Genomic DNA, 15,428 nt, shown 5'->3' on the forward strand with positions numbered 1-15,428 from the left:
TTTTTGTCCTTGTTAAGTGCATTAAATCTAGGTATATTGTTTTCTTCTTCTTCATGTAGCAATGGTTGTTTTGAGCAACCTGGAACCAAATACAACTTATGAAATCAAGGTTGCAGCTGTTAATGGAAAAGGGCAAGGAGACTACAGTAAGATAGAAATCTTCCAAACACTACCAGTTCGTAAGTAATCATCTCTGTTGTGTTCTGTCTTACCATTCTCTTCACTTGTAAATTTAAAAGTGATTTAAAATGCAGGACAGGTTTTCATACTCTGGGGAAATGAACATACCTTTTTCAAAGTGGTTTCTGCAGAGAGTGGCATCTCACATTGATAAAAATAACTTTGCTCTTGAACAAGAAAAAAAGAAAAAGTGCCCTGAAAGCCATGCAGTAAAAATTTCTCTCAGGAAATTGTCCTCATCTGATGTTGTCCTACTTATTCAGTGTGATTAATTGGTCTGTAATGTTTATAATTTAATCTGTGAGAGAGTAGAAAAATGTCTAGGTAACATGCCCAATATTCTGTTATTTTGACGGGGCATAACTTGTTGCCTTTATTCTACAAATTATTACATAATAATATTACAGCCCTACATCATGAGAAAATGGAGCCACTAAATTAATCCATTACAACAGTGACTGCAGGAGAATAGTGACTATGATAGCCTTTATAACCATCTTGCTTTGGCACATTGTTCATCAATTTAGTTTACTTGAGGAAGTTAAATTTATAAAGACATTCCTTTCTTTATGTGGAATGAATTATAAAAAATTAGAGAAAACTTAAATGAGTGTCACTAGACAAATGTAAAAAAAAAAAATCTGTGCATAATCCTGTCTATTCTATATACATTTAAAGACAACCAAACTGGCCACAATAAATTATCTTACTGTCATTTTAACCAATTCTTGTGTTTGTTCTCCCAAAACTTGTCAGATGTGCTCCTGTTTTCCATTCACAGTGTCAATATATTTTTCAGTTCCTCATTTTTCATGAAAAACACTACAAATCAATCCTGAATGACAGTACTAGGTGTAACTCTATCTTCTCTTAATCCATCTTCTAAAATGATGCTAAAGTGATTTTACAGAAATTTAAATATGGAGCTATTTCTTCTTTGCTTAAAATCTTCAACACCACTCCTCTTCACCTCGCCAACTTCCCTCCACACACCCCTTTGTCTGCCTGCCTTCTTCACAACTCCTCTACACCAGCAGGCTGAATTAAAGCCTGGTAATGTTCTTTCCTTTACCCAGAGAATGTTGCATTTTCTCTCTATTCCTTTCATTCTGATAATTCCCAGAGATGACTTCAAATCAGAATCTATACAGGTTGTCTGTAATATAAATTTAGTTAACTCCAATTTCATGCCCTCCTACATTTAGGCACACTTCCTCATTCATTCATGAAAACCCTCTCTAGGTATTTCAATATTAAAATACCCCTTTCTCAATATTTCAAATTTTGCTTCTCTTCCCTTAATAGATGAGATGACATAGTTGTAAAGTTTAAGTATATACACATATATAAATATTTTAAATAGATATGTAAAAGCAATGCTACTGAAATGAATTTTTTTTTCCTTTATGGTTATCTCAAAGTACCATTGTCAAAAACAATAAGATTGTTATTAAGCAAATTATGCGTGTACAGCAAGTAAATCTAGATTCAGATTTAGAAGTGATACTAAACCACATTAACAGTAAAATTCATTTTATAATATTGGATTTCCCTATAACCTCTTACTAAATCCTTTTAATAATTTATTATACTCTTTTTAAAATATATGTCATATTATGCCATAATGTCTGCATGTTACATTATCAACTTTAATGGGCAAACATTCACTCTACAATTCTGCTGTTTACTCTTGTTTCTATATGGCTATTCATAAGGGGTTACTTATTCCCTACTAGCCTGCCAACATGCCTTATTGTCATCTTTCTTTAATGACCTGCCTCTCCCAAACAACCTATTCACTTGCTCTTAAGGCAATAAATACCGTTTTAGAAATAAAGGTTTGGAGACATGCCGTGTTCTTCACCCTCTTCTCCTTAGATTTCTGCTTGCCACCCTTCTAAATAGAGTGGGTATTACAGATTTCTGGAACCTTGCAAACTATAGCATCTTCTATGTGATATCCTTCATATTGCATTTCCATGCCCAAAAAGATTGGTGAAAACAGAGCTAGAGGGATGCCAGGGCATGCCAAAGCCCTCAGTGACACACATCCGGGAATCTCTCATTCCAAGCTACTAAGCAAATTTCTTGCACTTCAGTATATCCCTGTTCTATTCAGTATGCTATCTTTGTTATTAGACCATCTTTATTTGAAGAATAGCATTAAAGGCAAGTATGTTAATGAATCTAGAAGGCAAAAATAAGATCTTAGAGAACAAGTCTATAGAATTTAATTCTGCAAATTTCTTTATTAAAATCTAAATTCTGTCAAAAATATGCTCATGGGAACAGATAACTATTGCTAAGCAATTATCGTTCCTTGTTGCTATAAAACCTATGCAATTTGATGTATTATGTTTACTTTCATACTTGTAATCTATCAATAAAATCAATTGGATTGCATACTATATAAATAATAAAGAATTAAAGTTTTGTGCTTGTGTAATGCAGTACAATATTCACAGCATTGTACATCGATATAAACAGTATATTTCGTTCTGAGGTTTCATAGTTTTGCCATGATATTCTAGTTTTATGGATGCTGATTTTTTTCGGATGGGGAAAACGATGAACTGAGATGATATCACACAAATTTCAAAGAGCAATAGTAAATCCAGAGAGAACATCAGTCATTTGATGAGATAACAGTATTCTTTTATTGAAATGCAATTTCTGTAGGTACCTGTACTGTTTGTAAATGTCAAGGATCTTGTGTTGCATATTTAGGTGAACCAAGTCCTCCGTCAATCCATGGACAGCCCAGCAGTGGCAAAAGCTTTAAACTCAGCATCACCAAGCAGGATGATGGTGGAGCTCCTATTTTGGAGTATATTGTGAAATACAGAAGTGTAAGTATCCACTATTTTATCGTTTTGTACTAGATGTTTCCAAATCATATTAAGGTTTTTTTGCATTGAATTCATGGATACATCAGGAGTAAATGCATATTAAATAATAGCCATAGGAATTCAAATGCCAATTTTTCATTGCTGAATTACATCATTATACATTGTAAAATGCTTGCATTTTTTTTTGGTAAAATCCAATCAGAAATCATCAAAATAAGCCCATTTCTTTTCATCTTTTGATTACAAAGTATGAAATAGAGCTTGGAAACCTTTCAGTATCAAAAATACTATTTTTTCTGTTTCTCTCACAAATCTTGTGGACATTTTTGACTCCCATTCCCCTTATGTTAATAACTTAACATTAAGTTATTAATATTAATAACTTAACATTAACAGGTTAAGCCCTCTTATCAGTTGTACTTTTCTAGCAGGATTATTAGCAATTCATGCCTCAGAATAAATGACTTTAATAATCAGCTTGTTTTATTAACATTTAACAAAGAATGGTCACACTGAACAGGAGGAAAAAGGAATCACTTTCTTCTTGTTTAATTTGCACTAGTTAGTAAGGTACTTTCCACAACCAAGAGAAGATGCATACCTTTGCTATATGTTAGTGGTGAAGAATGTCAGCTGCTTGCAGAGTGATGCAAAAGAGTGGCCCTGTGGACTTTGCTTCTTTGCTTTCATCTTGACTTGGATGCAGAGGCCTTACTTATGACACTACTGCAGTACCGCTGAGCACATGTGTCTACTGTAAAAATATATTTAAAAAGAAAATGCAGTTTTCTATTAAATGTTGTAAGATTTATATACTAAAGTGTGTAATCATCCCTATAATGCAGTGTCAATTTTACATGTGTGTGGACTGAACATTTTTAATGCTATCAGATTTATTTAACATAGCCTCTCCTCAATAGTATATACATGAAGTTAAATATTTCCCCACAAAACCACAGTTTTGTAAATTATAATAGTGATAGTTCCAAATTCAAACATTGATATTCTGAAAAGTGGTAGAGATAATTTGATGTTGTATATCATACTTCAATAGTTACTTTGAGATCTCAGTTCATTCTTTTAAACTTAAGATTAATATCCCCTTTATAAGACCCTTTTAACTTCCAGGTTTCAGGCTCACAATTATGAACAGCTGTATGTTTCCTTAGCTACTCTCCTACAGGATCTTCATGTCTCTATCCTACAATAGATCTGAAACTTATTAGTCTCTCAGAGAAACTGATAGTTCTATGCCACCCAAGGCAGGTTTCTTGGCCATTCTTATTTGCCCATCTAGAGGCACTTGAGGAAGGAGAAAGGTTCTTTCTAAAGAACATATACCAGAACGCAATTAATAAATTGGTTAGAACAGGTAACTCATCTTGCATATAGATTGCAAGAATTTATAGCATAATAATAATAATAATATATGTAAAAGGTAAAAAGTTTGTATAGAGCCTCAATAAAATACTTTGGTGAACACCAAAATAAAATGGCTAACATATTCTCTGTTTATAAGTTTATAAGTTTATAAGTTTTACCTAGAGCTGAAAGATGAGCTCAAAATTTCATTTCTAAAGGGCTGGTATGGGAAATAACACAAATGTCATATTCAATTCAATCATAAGGCTTGATTTGAATTACTAACAAGTATTTATTTTTCATATTATATTTGTATTAATCTCTTGTACATTAGTGACGCTTATTAACAAAACATGTAAATTTTAGAATATCACTTTTTTCAGCTGTGTTTCTTTTCCCAGTTATCCATAAATGAAATTCAGAAAATAATCAAAACATGACTTCCCATAGCATTTATCTTTATTAAAATATGTAATACAAATCCAAGAGGTAATGTTATACATACATTCATGAAAATGCCATTAATATCTTATATCTACAAAGTTATCAATGATGTTTACATATATTTTACTCATAAAAATCAAAATGGATTATGTATCTGTTAGAAAATACCTTTGGACTGCAGAAAGTACTTTTGGACTGCAGGTAACAAACATTCATGATAAACACATTTTCAATTAAGCAATCAAGGGCTAAGTTAGTGGTTTAGTAGTGCCATCAGCTGCCCAAATTATTTTTCTTTAAGTTCTTTCATTCTTAACATATTGGCATTTCTCACATGGACCGTCTTGTACTCCTGAGATGGTGGATTTTCATCCACATTTAGAATATGAAGAGTAGAGATAAGAGAAAGGACTATTTAAACTGAATCAGCCTTCTTTTCAGCAAGCCTGTAAATCTTTCCTAAAAGCCCCATTAATCAGAATTAAACATGTCTCTTTAGATGGAAATATGTATCATGATGTTCCCTAAGTGACAGGTTATTATAGATATAAATTTGGGTCAGCTAAACAATAGGGTCTGCCCTAAATTGCTAATCTAATTATTTTTATTATCTTAATGACTACCTGCCATTAATCATGCATCTAATCAGGCACACTAGTGTCTTATGGGTGTCTCAATATTCGATTATCCAGATCTCTACCACCTATTACAGGATGATTAGCATCCCTGGCTCCCACTCAATATACGACAAGTAGAGGCACCAGTCATTGTTCAAACCAAAATTGTTCCCTAGAGTAGTACTGCATCTCTTGAGAGGCATTTATAGTGACAAATTAGTAATGACAACATTTTAGACTCTCAAGGATTATTTATAGAGTGTTTATTTTAAAGCTTATAAAGTACCACTTAAAAATAACTTCTAACTTTATTGTTTCTTAAGATCTGCATTAAAATCAATCTTTAGTAAGTAGTAGCATGTGACACATGGATATGAATAAATAAGCATATGAAACTAGTGTTATCATCAGTAAATTTTACCTTTGCACATAGTATAGTGCAAAGTATGCATGGTATACTTTGGTACACATGGTGTCGTTCAAAAGAGAGCTGCAGACTTAGATAAACATTCCAGCAAGTTTTATCTTCAGTGAGTTTTCATTTTAAATTCATGATTTTTGTCCTTCTTCTCTTTCCCCTTCAGCCAAGTGGCAGCAGTTCCTTATTGCTTCCTCCTATTTACCCAGTGTTTATATTTACCTTCCCAATCAACAAAAATTTTAGTCCCTCCCCCGGGAGATCTGCCTTTAAATAGCCTAATAGAAATCATTGGTTGCATTTATATAAATAAAGCTATAATTGCCCGATAGTCAAGAATGGTGTTACTCTTCTCAGAGCAGCTGGCATTTTATCAGGGGTCACTGTTTTAATAGTGGAATTTAGGCACTTAGGGCAAGAACCATTATTTGTAAAATTAATTCCTCATTGCCATTTGTATTGTATGGGAGTATAAGGGAAAGAAGGCATTACTGGATCTTGGAGAATATGTTTTAAATTTTTATAATTAATCAAACATAAACTGATATTTTCTCACCGTTTTGGGGTCAACTGAATCTTAGAGAATTTGGATGACTCAATTTGAGGGAGGGGGTCAGAGAAAATGTAAGACTTTGCAGTCTTATTATCTTAATGACTACCTGCCATTAATCATGCATCTAATCAGGCACACTAGTGTCTTATGGGTGTCTCAATATTCGATTATCCAGATCTCTACCACCTATTACAGGATGATTAGCATCCCTGGCTATAGGGACTGAACAGGAAACTGCCGGTAGAGAATGTACCAACCCCTCAGCCTCTCTCCCCTCTCCCTTCAACTGCCCAGCTCCTATGCTTCCTAACACAGCTCTCCTGAGCCTTTTCTTTCTTCACTGTACAATTTAATGGTTAGTTTTCTAAACTCCAATACACGAAAGTATTCTCCATAATCTTCTTTTTCTACTCACTCCCCTTTCTACCTCTGACATCCTGCCAACATCATGCTTTACAGTTCTGGTTGGAGAGCCCATGGTTTAAAAAAATGGTGTACTATTGTGGCCAAACAATAGTTCATCAGGATGAAATCATTTTCTCAACAGTTTTTTTCTCAAGAGATTATTTCTTCACGTTTGAAAATTTGCATTTTTACGGAGATTAGGTAACTAAATGTTTATTGCATCTGTACTGAAATAATTATTTCAAAGAGGTGCTTGACCATCTGTTCTCTTTGTATGATTCTAAACCATTTTATCTATTAATTTCCAAAGCTACAGGAATTATACAGAAGAGTATAATTCAACCGAATAAATTGTGGAGTGGTTTATACATATGCAATTAATTTTTAAATTGTATAACTTCTATGGAAAAAACGTAGAGGACTTCAGAAAGAGCGCCCTTATTATTTTCACCTGATTGCTTTTCTGGCCCCATCTTTCAACTCCCCTCTGTTCAGGGCTCTTTGTTTTACATTCTGGGAAAAACAAAATTGAAATAATATATTACTCATATGGGTAATGGTTTCTAATCGACGTTGAATCTGAGCATTTAACATTTAAGCCTTATTATGAAGGAAAGGACAAGACAAGCCATATTAAAATATAGAGATTTATAATATCCTGTGGAATATGAACCATACATAATATAATTATTCTGTGTTATCTTGTAATAGTGTGCATGACTCTATTCACTCACCCTTTAAGAAGACAGAATTTATTAGCACTGAACTAGAGTAATAAAAGGAGAATTAGATGTCTCTATGGACTTTTCATGAAAATTAACTTCTTTAGTAAGAAGTTAGTACAATTAAATGATGTATTTGAAGAATAAAAACAAGCAAATTAAAGTAATATTGTGGAAGGAAAAATGCAAGAATTTATAAGTACAGAATATTTTACGTCAAATAAGTAGGGTTTTTTTTTTTACATGCTTGCATAAGGCTTCAGTATTTCTGTCTAATTTGATGATAGCAATGGGTTTGGCTCGGTGTTGACACATCAAATAAGTAAGAACTAAAGAAAATTGAGAGTTTAGAATCAACTGTGAGGAAAATATTTCAGGAACTAACACAGGGCTTATAGCTTAAATTTCTAAAACTTACTTGACTTTAAATTATTTGGGGTTTGAAAAGCTATATATCTCAATGACTATAGGGAAAAAGTAATATTGGAAAGGATATAAATAAGAAAATGTGAATTGTGGTCATTGACAGAATTTATTTCCTAGTTGTGCAGATTTAATTATGTTAAACAAGGAACAGGTATGGATATTAAAGAGTACTAAGCTTTTCTCTTTGTGGTGAGGGAAGATGAAGTGTATTCATCTTTTTGTTAATAGCATAATGTAGACTATTTTGCTGAATGAACGAAAGCACAACAAATAAATTAATTAGTTCATATTATGCAATTATATATAGTCCTATAAATAGAGTAATAAATATGAGAGATAGTGAATATGAGGGGAACAAAACCCTTACAATGCAAATTTTTATGGGTGTGAGAAACACACAGGGTGATGAATAGGAAATATAACGTTACTTTGTTCTAAAGAAGAGTATGAATAATGCAGTCAGGGGTGGGTTAAGTGGACCCACTTTACAAAATTATGCCAAGCTGCACAATGAAAGACCAAGGCAATTTAAAGCTTTTAGGATAATGGTAAAAAATAGATTAGAATCCAAAATGCTGCTAAGAATAAAATCCAAATCTTACATATTTCCCAATCTCAGTAAAGACTTGTTTCTCTCCTATATGTATATAAGAATTATTAAGGTTGGTAAATCAGCTCCCTTATGTTCAGAGAAGCAAACTGAGCTTTAGAGAATTCTGATTCCTTCTGTAAGGCCATACAAGTAGTGAATAGCTGCACCTTAAACGTCAGGAACCCGGAACTGCCTTCTATGGGAACACAACATTTTAAATCATAGACTCACCTTCTTTCTTTCTTTTATACTTAATTTCCAATTTTCATTTTCATGTAAAATGATAATGGACTTAAATCATGTGACCTGGAAAAAAAGGTAGACTACTTCTCAGTAAGAATAAAAACTGTCAAGGAACTCTCTACAAATAAGAAAACCAAGACCTCTGTACATTTTCTTCACTCTCTTCACAATATAGAAATAGCTCATTTCCCCCTATTTACTGATATTATGATTTTAGAATTGCTATTGAGTGTCCTTAATCATCATGTGGACCTGCTATCTATTTTTTGATAAAAAGATTTGCTTTAAGTGAAGGTATTCCAAAGTAAAATGATGGTTTTGTGTGTGTGACTGCCCTTCAGCGTTTAATTGGCTTATTAATAATAGACTTATTCAGAAAATCATCTCATAAGTTACCTAGGGGAACATTTTGTAAGTAGATTATCTTAAATCATTCCCTAGGAAGTTAAATCCCCTAAATTAGGTACTGTACAAATGCGTAATTGAGATTTTGATGTCCAAGGGGAGCATTTGGTAACACCCACTTTAATTTTTTTCCTATTCCCTAAGAATAGCAATTAGGGGATTAAAAACCCTCCTTGTCTAATGTTGAAGGATAAATATAATTGATTCCTGGGGAATACATTAGACCTGGTCTTGGTTCCTTATGCTATCAGCCCAACTACATAAAATGGATGGAGAGGCTTTTAATTTATCGGTTTAAGCACTTCAATTATTAAGCGTTAAATGATGTTAATACAGAAGAAAGTATCTACATATCCTGTGATTGTAAGGAAGTTTCACCTAAATGTCCAATATTTACTCAAAGCTCAACTCCCAGAAATAGTATTTTTGGAGGATTCCCTCAATTATATGCAATGTATACATAGCTCTGAAGACTAAATTTTGCCCTAGAATAATCCAAAGCTCAGCTATTGGCTTATTCTCTGGCTGTACACCCACATCTCCACTCGGATCCAAAGCAAAACTCAATTCCTTAATGGATCGTCACAAAAATAACCATTACCTCAGGCTCTTTGGAATCCTTAGAACAAACTGAATATCTGGGCCACAGAAAAAGAGCTCTTTGCGGCAGTATTTAGACTTTTTCCTTTCCAACTCTTCGATTGCTCTATTCCTCATCCTCTCCTTCTGTATATGTGTGTATAAACAATATGAAACATATAAATATTATAGGTTGTATGCATTTTATTCTGTGTATATTTGTTGTATATGTAGCAAATTTATAGTATGTGTGTATATGCAATTATTTTTAATGCATTTTTGAGCCTCTTTTTATTGATTAACACTTATGCAGTATTTTTAAATTTGTTTAAAACAATTAGCCTACAATGTCTGTTTTTATATTTCCCAAAGGTTATGCATTTTTCTGGGGTTTTCAGTCATTGTTTATTTTGAGCTAAAGTTCCTTAAAGCAATCACATTCTCCTTCTATTAACTGAACTATAACAAATGAAAAGAGAAGTAGCCTGGGGGGGTATTATTTCCAGTAAGGGTGACATCACCTGAATGCCGAACACCATAAGGTCTTCTTGTTATATGCTTTCCTGGCACCCTCTGGCTGTTCAGAGAACTCATGGCTTTCTTCTGAGCTAGTTTATATAATCTAAGATGAGAGTATTGCATCGTGTTGTTTACCATTGTGTTCACAGCAACTAGAACAGCTTCCACCCCGCTCCCAGCAGGGGCTGAATGAAAATTTGATGAACGAGTGAATGAAAAAAGGGTATGTTAGGGGAAACATGATAATTTGGAAATGCTCTCCTTGGCAATAGATACACAACTGTGTTCCAGACAGTTGATAAAATTAAAGTGAAAAATCATGATAGACTCATCTAATCGTCAACGTCAGAAAATTCAAATGTACTCAGTAGAGCCAGTTTTTAAACATGGAAATAATAAGCCCAAGAGAAAGAAGCAGCTTGAAAAACAGTAGTGTGCAAAAAGGAAACTTTATTGTATTCCTTTAAAAAAATAAGCTTGAGAGAACACTTTTAAGGCTAAGAGGTATGTGACCCAGTTTGTTATTTCTAAGTACAATTTAATAATTTTAAAATATGCATTTCTATTGTTAAAAAAACAACAACATAGCAATAGCATGCCTAGCTCCATTTAACTTCACTGTCTAGCCAAGTTGTTACCACTTTCCCTATGGCTTTTCCACTACATCTTGTAACTGCCATAAATAGTCCTGGGCAATAGGCCAGTCTGACAGATCTGTTTATACGTTTCAGAAAGCAAGTGCTTTTTTAAAAAAAAAAAATGCTGCCTTAAGTGCTTGTCCCAAAATCATAGCTTTATCAGATGCTAATATCTTCAATTTTAGAGGAAATAACAGACCTACTAATTTGCTTTTTAAGAAAAGTTTCACATCACCAATGAATAACTAAGTAGAACAAAAGAACAGTATGCTATCAAAAACATATTTTCTTGTTTCTTTCTGATGAATGCTTCCTGTTTGTAGTACCATCTATACAATGTACTCACTAATTTAAGATCCACAGTCTGCTTTTATAAAATAGCTGAATTGTTGCCAAAATTCTGAAAATATTTTAATTTCTTTTTATTATTATTATTTTTTTTATTTTTAAGTAGGCTTGACCTACCTATCCTTTGTGGGGTTAAGTTTCATATGAACAAATACCAAGACTGGGGGCTCAGCTTATAGCTTTGGTTGTCCACACTACTTGTGAGAATATCAAGAATTCAACTTGGGGAAGTTGAAGTTGAGTTTTCCCCCATTCTCACCATTCCCCAAAGAGGACTTTGCAAATGCTTTTTTATTCACTGTTCAAATCACTCTGGGATTTATCAGGGCATCACTCTGGACAAACCAGCAAAATCTCATGTCCTACTCAAGGTTCCATGTACTGACGATGTTCAGTTAAGCTATCTACATAAGTTATATTAGGAAATGCACTAGTCAAAATATAAATTTTGTACGAAATAAACATTGTTTGCTTTAATATCACACATAAGTTGAAATTTTAAAATATTAATTACCATCTATTTTCAGCACCCTGCAGTAATGGCATTCCTTTGTTCTTTATATTCAAAGAAACATGAAATTTTGGCTCAAAATAAAGTGATATTGGACTGAAATCTGAGGTCAAAATTAAAAAAAAAACTTTCTTCTATGAATGCATAATGATACAGCTTTCACAGTGTGACTATGTGAGTGTGAAACCTGTGTCTGATGCTCCTTTTATCTACGATATCGACAGATGAGTAAAAAAATATAGATTAAAAATAAATACATAATAGGGGGAACAAATACTAAAATAAATCGAGTGGATTGAAATACTAGTGAACAATGAAAGGGAGTGGTAAGGGGTATAGAAAAAAATTGGGGAAACAAAGGTTAAAACATATTGAGTAGATGGAAATACTAGTGGTCAGTGAGAGGGAGGGTAAGGGGTATGACATATATGTGCTTTTCTCTTTTTTCTTTTTATCTCTTTTTCTGGAGTGATGCAGATATTCTAAAAAATGATCATGGTGATGAATATACTACTATGTGATATTGTGAGCCATTGATTGTACACATGCACAGAATGTTTGTATGTTAAGAATGTTCATGATTGTATGTTGTGTCGGTTTGATAATAAAAAATAAAATAAAATAAAAACTTTCCTCTGTTTTTCTCTTTCTTCCTTTCGTTATCTATATCTATCTATCTATCAACCTACTTATCTATCTATTCTATTTACCTGTCTCTGTCTATTGTCAAGCTTCAAATTATTTATACCTATAATGTACCTATAGGAAAGTAAGATTCGAAATTGCCATAGCAGACTCATAAATACTTGATTCCAGAGAAAATATTCCATTTTCATATATTTATTAAGGAAATAGCTATCACTCCTTTTTTTTTTTTTTTTTTTTGCATGAGCAAACACCAGGAATCGAACCAGGGTCTCCGGCAGGGCAAGTGGGAGCTCTGCCTGCTGAGCCACCAGGGCCCGCCCAGCTATCTCTTAATACATGGTCATGATGCCGTTGGTCTTAGTATACCCAATCTACTAGATTTTCCTCATTGTTTTATCATGATAGCCATCAGAGGCAGCTTCTACCATCATGCCTGATATGCAGGGGATGGAAAAGAGGCAGGGAGATTAAAGAATTTACCAGTCTTTGCGTGGTTTCCATATGGTGCTGCTGAATGGTCATATTGTTTCAGATAGTTTAACTCATAAAACTATCAATTTATTTTCTGCATTAATTGTAGTAAGCATAGCTTTCTTACAAATAAAAAATAATTCAAGCATCATATTGTCTAATCCATTTGTTTGTTTATTTATTTTGTATGCTGTATGGTGGGGGTCACATTTTATTCTTTTTCCATATGACTATCCCATTATTGCAGCACTATTTGTTGATTTTTGGGGGGTGGGTTGTTGAAGTACATGGGCAGGGACTCAAATCCTAGTTTCCTGCATGACAGGGGAAAAAATTGCCAATGAACTTGCATTGCATACCCTTGCACCCACTCCAAACCATTTATTTAGGAAAAGAACAAATGTGATTTAAGTGTGGAATGTTGGATAGGGTAACATTTTCCTATGCTAATGACTTGTTTAGCAGGTAATAATTTTTACTTAAATGTTGTTTCATTGTAAATCGTAAAGTACCCCAGTAATAAAACAAATGCCAGTAGTAATTTAAATCTGTAAATAGTACGCAGGCTTTTTCCCCTGAACAATACTTGAACAATAATCTGTAGCAATTATTTAAATAAACATTTCAGGCTCTCTCTATGTATCAAGTCTCATTTATCCTGTTCATGTGGCTATTAATAAACAACAAAGTGACCAACAACCAGGCTGATACATGTGAAATGAAAAAGTAATGGAGCTGAATTATCAGACTAATTATACAATCACCACTGTAGTTAATATGAGTATTACAAATTTAATAGAAAAACTGTTTAAAAGAATAGTGACTTCATTTATGTGGCAACTTCATTTATGTCTGTGCATGAGAAAATTGCCTTTTCATAGTACTAGTTATACCATTTATTCCATTCCAAGAGAAGTTATCTTTTTTGAAAATAACAACTCTTAGTGTCTGGATATATCTAAAGTATATATTTTTATCGCCTTTACAGAAAGATAAAGAAGATCAGTGGCTAGAGAAAAAAGTGCAGGGAAATAAAGACCACATTATTTTGGAGCATCTACAGTGGACCATGGGATATGAAGTACAAATAACAGCTGCCAATAGATTGGGGTATTCTGAACCAACAGTCTATGAGTTCAGCATGCCACCGAAGCCCAACATTATTAAAGGTAAGCGAAACTATTTGCATTAATAAATATATCATATTTTTATTATCCCTCCAAGTCTTTCCATAATATTAGAAAAATATATTATGGACTGAAATGCAAATTCTATGATCTAATCATCATTGTTGTGACTTGTCATACTCAGAGTCTCTCAATCTATCTGAGCTTCATGCTTAGGTTAATTTGTAAATACTTTTCAACAGCTTTAGCATTTGAGGAGGTGGGGAAAGAATGCAGCTGATAAAAATCAGTGTGCACATGTTCTGTGGGATCAGAAGAAATTTTTGCAAGGAAGACAGCTTCTCTTTCATTCATAGTAAGCTGGTCCTCCTTTTCTGGGAGGATGTGACCAAAAATAATGCTGAGCAAATACATATTTGACCAAGCAAATTGATTTGGGGAACATAAAATCAATCATTCTGTGTGGCAGAATCAGCCAGAAATGTAACTGCATAAAGAAAGCCATAGTTTAAGTTTCAAGAAGGTTTAGAACATGGCAGAGCACCTCAACTGGTATTCACAGCACAATATCTTTATTTGGTAACAGTGCTTACATCATTACATGTTAATGGCATTATGATAGTTCACAGAAAGGATATTAACAAATGTTTTGGTGACATGCCACAGAGGTTAAGATGTAAGAATTTTCCTGGTTCAAAATTATATTTAACTCAATTTTCATGTTGGTCATATTTTAACATTTAATTTTTCTTAATATCACAACTTTTAATATTTACTGGTAAAGTTATGCATAAATATTGACTAAAAAATATGTATAAAATGTAAATTTATACATATAAATGAATTTAATATACATTATGGTTTATTAAGCCCTGTTATATTATAGTCTAAGTAATGATACACCATATTTTAAGATTGGAGAAGAAATACAATTTGTCAGTTCAATCATACTATGTAACCCTCTTGTAATTTCAAATTGATATTAGACTTATTTTCATAGTTTTGTTTTATTACATCTCTAGTGGTTAAAAATTAAAATCTGTGTTTAGGAGTAATCATTTCATTAAAAATGGTCACTTTTATAAGATTTAAAATTAGTTGCTAAAAAGGCTTTGTGTTGTTAATAGTAATCAATGCATGCTACCAAACTATAATTTGAAAATTAGTAATAGGAAGTTCTAAAAATAGTATGGACACTTTATATTAAAATGGCAGATTTTAGCTACAAAATACTTCTATATTCTATATCTTATTTTTATATTTATGTTGGGAAAGGAAAAACAGTTGTCCTCATTTTCCTGATTAGATTTGAAGAGGTTAAATGGTTCAAGCTCATGTTTTGAGACATGAGGCACCTAAGTAAGAAGATAG

At 32.9% G+C, this 15,428-nt stretch overlaps 1 protein-coding gene and 1 long non-coding RNA gene across 7 annotated transcripts in view; one reads left to right on the forward strand and one right to left on the reverse strand.

Moving 5' to 3' along the window:
• Positions 1-15,428, forward strand: part of NCAM2 (neural cell adhesion molecule 2) — a 556,652-nt gene that overhangs the window by 493,600 nt on the left and 47,624 nt on the right. For both annotated transcript variants that reach the window (XM_077118759.1, XM_077118760.1), the window contains exons 13-15: positions 60-179; positions 2,908-3,029; positions 13,919-14,099. In XM_077118759.1, the coding sequence (XP_076974874.1) occupies positions 60-179; positions 2,908-3,029; positions 13,919-14,099 (423 nt within the window). The remainder of the gene's footprint in view (positions 1-59; positions 180-2,907; positions 3,030-13,918; positions 14,100-15,428) is intronic.
• The window catches only part of LOC143648555 (uncharacterized), a 59,393-nt gene continuing 46,799 nt past the window's right edge, over positions 2,835-15,428 (reverse strand). For 4 of the 5 annotated variants that reach the window (XR_013158628.1, XR_013158625.1, XR_013158627.1 and 1 more), the window contains 4 exons: positions 8,800-8,874; positions 7,280-7,341; positions 3,631-3,783; positions 2,835-2,997 (listed from right to left, as the gene is read on the reverse strand). This is a non-coding gene — a long non-coding RNA (uncharacterized LOC143648555). Of the gene's footprint in view, positions 2,998-3,630; positions 3,784-7,279; positions 7,342-8,799; positions 8,875-9,817; positions 9,943-15,428 lie in introns of all 5 variants that reach the window. The other variant, XR_013158626.1, reaches the window with a different exon arrangement.

This window comes from Tamandua tetradactyla, chromosome 10 (assembly GCF_023851605.1).
Source record: "Tamandua tetradactyla isolate mTamTet1 chromosome 10, mTamTet1.pri, whole genome shotgun sequence".
NCBI classification, from domain to species: Eukaryota; Metazoa; Chordata; class Mammalia; order Pilosa; family Myrmecophagidae; genus Tamandua; species Tamandua tetradactyla.